General features: G+C 37.5%; 1 protein-coding gene across 1 annotated transcript in view; it reads left to right on the forward strand.

Moving 5' to 3' along the window:
* LOC111873385 overlaps window positions 1-8,384 on the forward strand; it is a 114,460-nt gene extending 106,076 nt beyond the window's left edge. The window contains exons 5-6 of the mRNA XM_023868050.2: window positions 848-1,112; window positions 8,220-8,384. Coding sequence (XP_023723818.1) covers window positions 848-1,112; window positions 8,220-8,335 — 381 coding nt within the window. The 3' untranslated portion in view covers window positions 8,336-8,384. The remainder of the gene's footprint in view (window positions 1-847; window positions 1,113-8,219) is intronic.
* The last annotated feature ends 4,505 nt before the right edge of the window (window positions 8,385-12,889 follow it).

The raw sequence follows: 12,889 nt of genomic DNA on the forward strand, positions 1-12,889 counted from the left end.
GTTGGCGGTATAGGCTACGTAATGGTAGCAGGTGGCAATAGGCAATGGATGGGTGGTGGTGGTGGTGGTGGTGGTGGTGGTGGTGGTGGAGCATAGTAGTTAGTTGCAGTAATAGGATCGAAAAATTTACAGGTAATATGATTCTCATTTCAGATATCATGTATATGTACCATGGAGAATGAAGGCACAGATAGGTTTATGATATTGTCACGTGTTAGAGTGACTATAGACTGAGGTTGGGTTGATGACTGGATTAATTGCACACTTTGATACAGCGATTGACTACACTTTACAGTTTACTATTACATACACATTAGTGTCCGCAGTCACGTCTTCACTGTCATTGCTTAGCAGCGGCTACCAAAGAAGCACATTCCCCTTCCTCTGGATTCCTGAACGGTACCCGGCCTCAGCTATCAGCTTCTCACAGCAACAGTTCACAACGAGTGAACCTCAGCAGTTCTCGAACTGACTGCAACTGCTAATTGGCACTGGTTATAACAGCTCGGCACGGACCTCGTAGAAAAGGTCTCTTCCATTATTGTTGTGTTCTCTCGTTGCCGTGGAAACAGCTTGTTCACTGAGCCCTTGCTTAGCAACGACTATTTTAATATTTGCGTTTTCTTGGCCGTTGCCTAGCAACGGCTCTGCGTGCCACAATATTAAACTGTGTCATAAGACAGTATCTTTTTTAATGTAGAAGACATGGAAGTAGTTTAGGTTCAGATTTTAAGGAGAATGCTGGATTAGCAATTTTATAGTTTTTGTCATATAAAACTTTTTATAATTTACGAAATGCGATACGACAAGGAACAAGAGGCTACTAACATTTATGTTTCTCCAACAGGCTGACAGCAATTTTCTACGTGGACCTGAAACTGTCTATACAGGAAGAGAAGGATTAGAGACAGCCATTTTGGGTTTAGAGTTTCGTGTCAAACCAAAACACTTTCGTCGAGGTGATATGAAACTGAAATGTCTGGCTACAATCGCAACAGTGTATTGGCGCAGCAACGAGGAGAGTGTTGAGGGGGATAAGCCACAGAAGGCCCCAGTGCTGGAGAGCCGAGAGACAGTTCCCCCCAGCAAGTCAAGAGCTGATCGAGTGCAAGGTGAGTACCATCTAACAGTGCAGTTTCATCTGTCGAAATTGTAATGTCCAATAAGATGTGGTTATAATTAATAGTAAGGTAAGTAAGGATTTAGGCCGTTCACGGTAGCCGAGAGGTCTAAGGCATGTACTCTCTTCGCTCGCTTGGAAACAGGGATCTTTTGTTCGAATCCCACTCAGGGTATGGATGTTTAGTTTGTGTGTGTGCGTTTTTCTGTGTTTGTGTATAGGTAGAGGCCTTGCGACGAGCTGATCACCCGCCCAAGGAGTCCTACCGAATGTGTAAGATCTAGAAAAACCGAAGTGAACGGAGAAGTTCATGGAGGTAGGCCTAGGCCCACTGGGGCTGTAGTGCCAAGGAAAAAAAAAGGTAAGGATTTAGAAGGAATCACATTAGTCTGAGAAAGCTGGTTAAACGAATCAGAAAACTCGGCATTGCAGATAACCCCAATTAAATTCGAAACAGCTGGGCCCTGCCTCCAAAATATGTCCGGATCCATGTAGATAAATAGAGCTGATCTCTTGGACAGTGAACAGGAAATGCATATAGTGAAATAATCTCGTTTGAGGGTTAAATACGGAAGGCTGTGGCTCCTCTTTAACGAATATTGAAGAAAAAACGAATAACATATTCAAATATTCGAATGCAGCTGGTATCATGCCAAGGTGTGGCTCCATCTTCACTGTAACAGTGTAACTACACACTTGATCCCCATCATTTCTGACCAATAGGATGAGTGTGACGTCATCGAGTGTGACTATAGACGCGGTTCGGATTTAATGGACACTTCAACACAGAACTCATGATTACACTTTACAAATCACTATCACACACGGAGTAGTGTGCTCAGTCACTGTCTTCACTGCGTTCCTCTGTAACGTCTTCCAACAGGGGTCGTTTCTCTGATCCAGGCCTCACGTACTCGCAAGTTGGCGGCCGTCTCGCACAAACTTCCTCTTCTTTAACTGTCTACTGAAGAGTCTTCTGTAAAGTGAAGACAACTGGGCCTCGTCATATATCTTCGGCACCGACCATGCAGAGAACACTCTTTACAATAGATTTCCTATTGTTCTCTGGTGTCAGTTGCGGGCTTCACATGACGGCTACTGAGCCATTGTGTAACAAGCAACAGCTGTCTCTTCTGGCTTCAGTTCATACAAGTATTGTTCTTGGACATTATTCATCATCTTGTCTATTTTTAAAAAACCCATCCTGTTTCTGTTTTTAAAACAGAATATTTCAGAGACTGGATTCTGTCTCCGTCCTCAGGTAAAACCTACTCAGTTGGGTTCAACAGACAGAGCTTTCCCCTATCTCCGGACTGCAAGTGGTCCGGAGATAGGGGAGGACAGGGACAGAATCCAGTCTCCTAAACGTTGTGTTTTAAAAAAAATAAACAGTCCTTTTTTTTTTAAATAGACAAGACGATGGATAATGTCCAAAAACATAATACTTGCAGCAATATGCCACCTTCACAAACTTTTAGATCTTATAAACAGTTCCTACTTTGAGCAAATATGCTACAGTATTAAAAAAACACGTTGCTAAATTTCAGCGAGAAATGGCGTCAGCCAATTTGTGCATTGGAGCCTTCGTTTATTCATTATACACAACTTCACATGTCTGGATACAGGAGTTCTTCAAACTCAGTGGCATTATTTGTAAAATTATACGAGCAATGCAGTTATTTCTTTCACATTATAGAAGTATAGTACCTTAAAAACGTAGAATTTTTTAATATCTGCGAAAAAAAGCATCAAATCCGATCCTGAAATTTTGAATGTTACTCCCAGTTTAATTCTTGCACTGCTTGCATGCTGAATTTCTTAAATTTCTTAAGGTTGGAAAAACTTGCATAATGGGGTTCTTAATTTACATACTTCATCAGTTAGCATCGCAAATAATGAGATGTGTGAGCATGTAAACAGCAGAGAATAAGTGAGAAATAACTACACCGTTTTTGTCAGAAATCGTGGAAGGAAGAGACCATTTCAGACCTAGGGCTAGATGGGATATTAACACTGAAATTTGTACAGAATGCGAGTCTGAATAATCAGACGATGGACTCACGTGTTCCCATAAGAAGTAAGGGCATATCTTGACTAGCTAAGTGACTAGTTCCTTCTCACGAAGAGATGTGCTGTAGGAGGTTAATTTTTAGTCAGTAATTTATTAAAGATTTCTTTAAAATTACATTAATAATTTATTATACGTAACTTTTCCTAGATTAATTTTTCAAGATTTTCCTGTTTTCATAAAGAAAAAAAATATATATTTTGGGGGAGGGGGAAGGAAGAATACACTCATATACCACGCGGTACCAACTGGTGGAATGTATACAGCCTTTTGTGTCAAATCAAAATTGCATTCACGAAGAAATGAAGAGCAGATGAATTTCGGAAAATACCTTCTTCCTTTCAGCCACAGAATCTTTCGTCTTCTCGTCTGCTGTANTACAATATTAGTAGCTCCAAAATTACTATAACTCTCCAAATTTTATTAGAATAAAATAATGAAGGAGGATTAATTGGGCGGGACATGTAACACGCATGTCAAAGGAGAGAAATTAAGGCAGAGTTTTGAAAGGAACAACTGAAGGAGAGAGAACACTAGGAAGATCTAGGCGTAGATGGAGGATAATTTTAAAATGGACATTAAAGAAAAGAGGTTAGAGGATTTGGACCTGATTCATCTTGCTTGGAGTTTTGACCAGTAATTGGCTGCTATCAACTTTCAAGTTAAATGAAATGCAGAACATTCCTTGATTGGTTGAACTGCTAATAGTTACTTAATCATGGAGCTGAGCCCTTCTCAAGGAGCCGCCAATTCTGCAGCTACTCAAGAATTTCTCAGCATTTTATGGAACCCGAAGGTTCATTACCGTGTTCACAAGAGCCCTTCACTGGTCTCTATCCTGAGCCAGACCAATCGAATCCATACCATCCCATCCTATCCCTCTAAGATCCTTTTTAATATTGCCCACCCACCTACGTCTTGGTCTGCCTAGTGGTCTCTTTCCTTCTGGCTTCTCCACCAATATCCTACACCCATTACTCGTCTCTCCCATTCGTGCTACATGCCCTGTCTATCTCATTTCCCTTGACTTAATCATTCTAATTATACTTGGAGAAGAGAATAAGTTATGAAACCCCTCATGTTGAACAATAGGATTCTCAAAAAGGACTCAGTTTCATGGCCAGTCACTCAGTTCCTCTGTTGGGCAGTTGGTTGGTCGGTTAGTTGGTTTGGTTAGTCAGTCTCTTAGTTCTTACCTCGCAGGATACAATGCGTTTCCATTAAACAGCCATCCTGTTAATGTTTTTTTAGGAAAATAATAGCCAGTTATTCATGAAAACATCATACGAAACCTGTAAATGTTCTGTATGGAGAAAATTTGGAACTTTTGAATGTTAAAGCAAGCAGTACATATACTTAACACTATGCTTCACAGGGTTAACTTTGATGTAATTCCTGTCTCATTTGTATGTTTTGGGTGTGTTCTGAAGGAATATAAAAATTCCCCTGTTAGAATTGCCGGGCTACATTAATAGTCACTTTACATATCACGGTTATTATACAAAAGCTAATTAACATTCAAAATCAGTACACTACATGTACATTTCCTTATTATCTCACACTGCCGGGAATCGAACCTAGAGCATCCATTCTGTAGCCCTTGTCTGTATTGACTCCTAAATTCGGTATGTAGGTCTACGTATTCCTATGAAGATCTTAACCTATGTCTGAGTAAATTTTATCTGCATACGCTTTATGTTATTTACTTTTACCATTTGTAGAATAAAAAACACGTTATATATATATATACTACCACAGTCAGTAAGTTCGTGGAATAGCCGCGAAACGTCGTACGAGAATTTACTGCCAACATGTTTCAGCAATGTCTTCGACAGCTATATCAACGTTGGCAGACTTCCATAGCGGCCAACTGCAACTATTTTGAGGGCCGATGTGGGTCTGCGTAAGTGTATGAAAATACCTTGTAATATGATGCGATAAAACCACGTTCCACGAACTTAATGACTCCACCACGTATATATGTAATGGTGAAATATATTATTTTATTTTCAGTTGAAAAATGGCTGTCAGAGATTACGAAGAACATGTAATATAGAATCTTTATTCACGGTGTTCTAATTTTCAAAATTAGTTCCTTTGTTATTTAAAAGTAATTCGCTCAAGGCTCGTCTCCAGGCTACACTGATAACTCGATGGATAATTATCTTAGCTCCTTATAGAGTACAAAGGAAATCATAATGAAAGTTCCTCTTCCTTCAGCTTTGTACCTCTTCTAATCCACTTTCTCTGTAACTTGCCTGTCCTCTGTTACTCATTCAAAAGTCAAAAGCCGCATCTTCAAATCAGCATTTTACCTCATCACAGCCACTCGGTTACAAATATGAAATTCGTCATGTCTGTGACTCACATTCACTTTGTTAGTAAATACACCAATAATGCCATGTATGCATTGTATTCAAGACAGGTAAGTATCATAACGAAGAAACTGTATTATTTAAAATTACACATACTGCTATGTGATCATGTACATCAGAAATAATTTTTGTGCACTATTTGCAAAAGTAACACAATGAATCCATTGCAGAAAATCTTGTCTACCCATCCATCTGTCTGCTTATCATTATTAATGATATTATTACATAGATTTTGATTAAATTATGTTCTGAAGTGTTAAAAAAAATATTTGGCAGGTGAATATATTTGTTTATATTGGTTCAGTTTTACCCAAACTTTGAATAACTCTCGAATATCATGAAGAATTAGAACTTTTGAGTAAATTCTATTGGTAGGCCTATTTAAGTGCTTATAGGGAACAATGGTTTTAGAATGCCTATATCATGATAGCTTTACTATGATTGTTTTCACGACACTCAATCCATATCTGTAATAAATTACTCTCAAGGTCAATAAAGAATTAAAATACATTGAGATATATTTTATGTGACGGATGCGTTCCTGAAAACTTTGCACAATTCAAGACAAGTTTCCTCACAGGAACAAGTTCGCATTGTTTTAAACGTAGGCATAACGTGAGACTTTATTTATACTTTTTATATTTTAATATTTCAAATTCACATAATTCAAATTCGCGTAAAATGCGACTGCACTCTAATGTAATTTTCCTTTTCTCAGAACACTCAGACGGTTTTGCTCAAAGCATTAACCTACGGAGCCAGAAAACCCCGTCCATAGATAAACACATTCCTAACGCCTGCAAAAATAGAAGAATGTCATCATTGCTAGGCAACGACTCCGTAAACACTTTCGCGGCAACGAATACGCAACAGTAGGGTGTCCAGTGCAAGGTAATATAGTAATGTAACCGTACGTCCGTCGCCAAAACTATTTAATTAAGGGAATGAACAACTTATGCATCAAGAGTACACGGCGCCAAATCCCAGAAGACGACTTTCTTCATAGTCATCGCCGTGAAAACCTCAAAACTTACAACTTATGCATTGTTTAACACCAGGAGAGACGCTTCTCCGGCGAGATACCATCCCGGGACCGTCTAGCTGTAATTCAGCTATTTTCCTCCTTAGTCTTAGGATGTCACTATTATCCCTAACGTCACCTGTTTGCTCCAAGTATCATAAACCCATGAACTGACCTTGTGCGAGACCGGCCAGGAGGGGTCTTGGGTTCCCTGCTCTTGTGCCTTGAAGACCTAAAAAAGTTTATGGGCATCTCGAAAAATACGAATGTAGGACAGATGCCGGGCTCGACCCTTGGCTTTCTCTTTTTATTTTCTGGTTTTTATGCCCACTGGGGCACTTGTAAAGAGAGGGCAGTTGGTTATAGGGCGCGGAGGAGGACGTAGTTGAAATGTAGACAGAGAACAGAGAAGTGTTTTACAGTAGGGGTAGCGAGTAGGATGGACGGAGCGGCGAGCTTGGAGGACAATGTAAATATTGATCATTGAATGAAACTTTAAATTAAAACTGCAATACACGGTGTGTTCTGGAGATCCCTGAATTATTAACCCCGAAGTGTGCTCCACTCCCATACCCGAAGCTCCAGTATACCTGAGATTAAGAACTCAAGCTCGAGCTACAGTCGTGGCAGCTGTACGTTGGCGGACGGCTACAGTTGTAACACGCCGCTACAACAATTCTGGCAACAGAAGGTGTTTTTATGTGTTTCATGCCCACAATAACAAGACAGTAGCTGTCAAACAGTAATAAATACCTGGTTATAAGCCCCAAATGGGGCTCGACACCGAAACTGACCGTCAGTCGCAATGTGACTTTGACATTGACTTTGACTTGTCGAAGCAGTAGAAAATATAAGAAGCTTATACTTCATGGTGGTCAAGCTTACGACCACTCAAAAGACTAAGCTGTCGTTGTACATAAGATACGTACCTTGTGTATGATCTGCTCTGCAAAGCGTGTATTGACGGAAGACTTATGTATAATGCAAAAGAAAGAATTTTCAATAAAATGTTATGTGCGAATACATTTAACGAAAATTCAAGCATGTCCATAAGAGACAAACTCATATTCTCGTCAGAGAGGATGTTACATAAGGACTATTACCGCAAGAGTTCATTTGGGGAAAATATCTCTGGTTGTGGTCCTCAAGGAACCTGTCACCAAGACGAACTGATGGGCAGTAAACCACCAGTCGTAAAGTAACTTGTACTTTGACTTTGAAGCGAAGCAGTTGAGTACAGAATAGGACAGAAACACAGAATGATTAAAGACGAAATGACAGAACACTTCATAGTGATTGAAGTGATAGTTTCTGTGTTATAAACCCGTTGCTAGGAAACGCATAGCATTCCCTAATAATCCGTGAAGTGAGTAAGTCAGCGGTAGCCGTAGCGCTGACTTACCTGTATTTAAGAATGATTGTAAAGGTGTTAATAAATCCAATCATCCGATCAAGAAGCCGTAATTTTTCTTCACACTACTCTCTCCCCACAGATAACAATATTACGTGCATTTTTTTGGTGGAGGACAACTCTTCACTACATTAATCTTTTCATATCCATCTAACATTACATTTTTTATACGATAAGTTGGAAGAGATAAAACTTAGAGACTAAACATAGTTTTTTTGTTTCAGCTACTGGAAGCTGCGCCCCCCTGCTTCCTTGTGCCCCACTTCTGGCAGTTTGTGGCATCATCGCGCTTGTCACCACCCACTTGTCTCTTGTAAATGCATCTCCAAGCTCAAGGTAACAACGAGAAGTGTTGTCAAACTTCAACTTATCGTAAACTCATACCAGAACATTATATTGAATGGAATGAACAGATAGGTATTGCAGGAGAACACAAAGAAAAAGACGTGATGATGCTGTGATTGAATTGGTCTAAGTGAGCCAAGTCATATGTGTATGAATGTGAAAGAGAAACGGGAAATGCTAATTATGTTTGTCTAAAGAATCAAATGTATATTCTCTGTTCTTACAATGGTATCAATTAGACAATGCTCTTTTTGTTTTGTAATGTATGCAATTTTGATTTTATGGATTACCTATTCTGCAGCCCTTTGTTTAAAATAACATTATTCTAGCACAAATTTGAAAGAAATTATGTTGCTATATATAGTGATATAAGAACATTCATGATATTTGATGTGTATTAAAATTGTTTTGCATATCCGATAGCTTACATATGTCTAGCCTCAAGCCATTTATATTGATGTAAAATATTTAAACAGTTTAAAGCGAAATCTTGTATTTTTAAATTGAAGGAGCATTGTCAGTATTGCTTGCCACAATATTCTAAGTCCTTCTGATATTATACATGATCAACTAACATCAACATTTCCCTTCGCAGAGTCAATCTAGCTCATGGATATCATATTTAATGTCAGATACTTGCCTCCATAATAGAATATGGTCGTTGAGATTAATCAACTGATATATGCTCACGCCAAAAGAAGATTATAGAGAGAATGTTTGCAAGTTGCTTTGTGTGAACCAACATTCCTGAGCCATGTCACTCATCAAGGGTGAATATTGTGTGTGTTTCTGGACATTTCTTTGTATGAATGTGGCACGTAAAGTAGCATTTAAATATTTCTATTGACACTTCTTTATTCCAACTATAATGCAGAAATTATATAGCTGTTATTTAGAAGTTTATACATATTCATTTATATCAACATTGTTTTAATTAAACAATATCAAAATCTTCCACGTACTCGATCTTGAATTAACTTCAGATCACTCTTACAAATCCTTCACATCGAAATCAGCAACATATGGTATAATAAAGAGCAAAGTCCCTACAGTATTCCAGATTAATAATATGAAACACATGACTTCATTCTTGCAATTCTTTCAAAGTTAGTCATAACAGAGCCAAAGATATTCAAGTAAGATCTTACATATGTATTGTATATAAATGTCATTTAATTAAACTTATGCTGATCATAACATGAAATTTAGGTGAGTGTTATACAATGATAGGTTCATACTCTCAGAGTTCTTATATTTTTTAACAATAAAAGATAAAAATTTATATTTGATTTTAAACAATTACAAAAATCGGGTAATTTAATAGATATAAAAATAATAACCTTATCTGCAGAAGCTAGCTTGTTGTAGATTGACAACGATTGAAACGCCAATTTACATAACGTTATAGATCTGTTTTAATTAATATTTTGTCCTTCTTTCAAAACGGGTAGTTATAATCTGTACCTCTCGATACAATAAAATTAAGTTGCTGCATAAGAATATGATAACATAGTGTGCTGACAGAGCGCATAAAGCGGAAGAATTAGTTATATATGATAGTACTCGTTGGTGTACTGAGTCCTAGAGAGATACCGAGAAAACTGTATTTTAATGAAATTTTATAAGGGTGTCTTCTAAACAAGAGATTACACATGGAATCTTAAGCATGTTTATTCGTTGTGTTTTAGATGCTCAGTCAGGCACACAATTATGATGCAAGCAATGGCTTTTTCCTCACATTTCATTCCCAAGACATCATTCATAACTATCATCATCACAACCTGTTTCACAAACTGAAATACTACCGTTAAATGGAACAAGAAACTTTTATCTTTAATTCAGACCTTCTGCATTTAGAGCTTTAATTCAAACCCTTATGAATAAAGAAAAAAATTAAAGTAATTAAGATTGTTCCTCTGCTTAAACAAGAAAATATGTGGGGAAGTAGAAGTGAGTCAGGTCCAGGCTGCGGCTAGTTAGCAAAGGGAAATGATTCCTTGCATGGAATGGTGTAGGAGACTAGATGAGCATGAACGTTGGTTCTGGATGTGGTATCAAAAAAGTATATCCCGAGCTTCGCTGGATTTGAACTTCAGTTGTCCAACCAGTACCCAGTCTGCATTATCCATATGCTTATTTGTGTGTCTGTAAAACCGAAAGCTCTTCCATCAAGAATATAAGACTGTACTTAAAACCAATGTTCTGGTAAGCATGAATTGGTGATAAAGTGGGTTAACATACCATCTCTCTTTTCTGATCAAATAGCATTTATGTAGAAATGATCAGTATCCTTCTTTGTGTTTTATTGTATGATGTATGTACATGTACATGTATTTAATATTATAATTTACTAGTGTAATTTCAAATTTGAAAATTCATCAGAAAATTTCATTCCAGTATTATACCTGAGGTCAAAATCCTCTGCTAGTGCCAGCAAACAAACATAGATCAAACTGGCTCTAATGTACAAGATGTGGAAATATGTAGGAGTATATGTGGTACCAAAAGCTACATCAGGGCCATTTGATAATCAATGCCATTTGTCATATAATGAGGCTGACTACCTCTTGTATGTGCACAAACCTACATCAAAGTGACAATTACATATAAGATAATTTTCATAAGATGCATATATTTTATCCTGAATTGTGAAGCAAGGGCAACCCCTAATTTGCTATTTCTTATAAAATGTAAAAAAGAAAAACGCTACAAACAATTCTTGTCAATTAAAATAACCAAATAACGCCCTCAGAATGTACTCGAGCTAATGTCTATAGGCCTATACCCAGTATGAAATAAATCAAAATTTTTTAGAACAAAGTAAGAAAGAATGATTCATGCGTCATTACTACTAAATTGACTACACAGTATGATTTATATACATTTGAAATATAACGTCGTTATGTAAACCCCACTAGGTGTACATGATGCAGATACTGTAATTAAAATACAGAGCCATCAGGTTTGTAGTCAGGAGAAATAAAAATATACAGTATAAACTAATAAATATATAGTTGGAGGCAAGTAAAATTAACTGGGAAATGAAAACATACCGAAAGGTGGGCTGCATCCCTGCTGTACGATACGCGAACTGTAAATACTTCAGCATCCTTCCCAGTGACATAGTTCTTCTGTTTAGTTGCCCTTAACTTTCCTCAGTGTTTGTGAATATGACCTACCATTTCACATATTGCTTCAGTTACTTTAGTGAGATTATCATCATCATCATCATCATCATCATCAGTAATCTGTCAAGACGACAGGTCCACAGTCTCTTCCAAAACAATTCCTCCACTTAATGCGATCTAGAGCTTTCTCCTTCAAATGACAGTATCCTCTTCTGTCCCCAAGGTCATCCAGCATCTTCTTACGTCTTCTTGCTCGTCTTCTTGTTACTTCTATCCGCCCCTCTATCTTTCCTTCAATAACTTCTTTTAGAAGGCAGTTTCTGCGTAAAACATGACCAATCCAATTAGCCATCCGTTTTCTTATTTCGTGTAGGATATTCCTCTGCTCACTGACTCTAATTAACACTTCTTCATTTCTCACATAATCGGTCCAACTGATCTTCTCCATCCTTCTCCAACACCACAAGATTATATTTGATAGAAAAATGTTTGATATTAATGTATTTTGCCATGATTATAGTCTCATGAACGGAAACTAAGTACAGGTTGGTCTGTGTGTTGCAGCTAGAAAATTCTTGAATTCAACACATTGTAAATATGTATATGTTGAAAGAAGTTTCCTAAATGTGATATAAAAATTTTATCAAACTTTCATATCTCTTGTAGAGATATACATAAGATTATTTGAAAAACTAGTTATGTATTTACCGTTTAAAATTATAATCTTCAACGTTTAGGAAAATTACTCATACAGAAGATATAAAATAACGTTCTTTGGTTTAAAAAACAGTTGCAATTCAAATTATTGTCACCTCTATTTCTGGACAAATCATAACTCATTAATGATGGAATGGTAGTCAGAGTCAAAAAATAAATTGTCGTTCACATGATTCTGAAATCAAATGCTTTCATTTTCCCCGAACTCGTATGTTTATTTCGGCAGATTACGTAATTAAGCTGCACCGCAGTTCCAAACAACACCGTCATATGTCCCACGGAGTCACACTCCTCGTCTCTGATCTCATGATTCGCTTATAAGTTCCGTGAAGCTATGTTTTGGCCCAGTACATAACATTCAAGGCAAATAAAAGGTTGAAATAAAATTTGTACTAATTAATTCTCATAAATTGGACTTTCCAATACTATGGAGTAACTCTATGTCCGATGTATTTTTCACTTATGCTCATAAATATGACTTTATACGTGTGTCCTCACTTGGTGGGGGGGCATATGATCTCTAATCTTTTCGTAACCCAGTACGCACTCTAGCTGGAAGAGGGAAGCCTCTAAAGTCGTTGAGGGAGAGAAAATGAATGACCTTAAGAGGACAATTGTATTTCTTCGTACATTGAATTTTAGTGTCATGTCTTATCACTTAGCCCGTCATAGTGGCCGCACGGTCTAAGGCGTCAACCGTCTTC

Source organism: Cryptotermes secundus, unplaced genomic scaffold, assembly GCF_002891405.2.
Source record: "Cryptotermes secundus unplaced genomic scaffold, Csec_1.0 scaffold22, whole genome shotgun sequence".
Classification (NCBI taxonomy): domain Eukaryota; kingdom Metazoa; phylum Arthropoda; class Insecta; order Blattodea; family Kalotermitidae; genus Cryptotermes; species Cryptotermes secundus.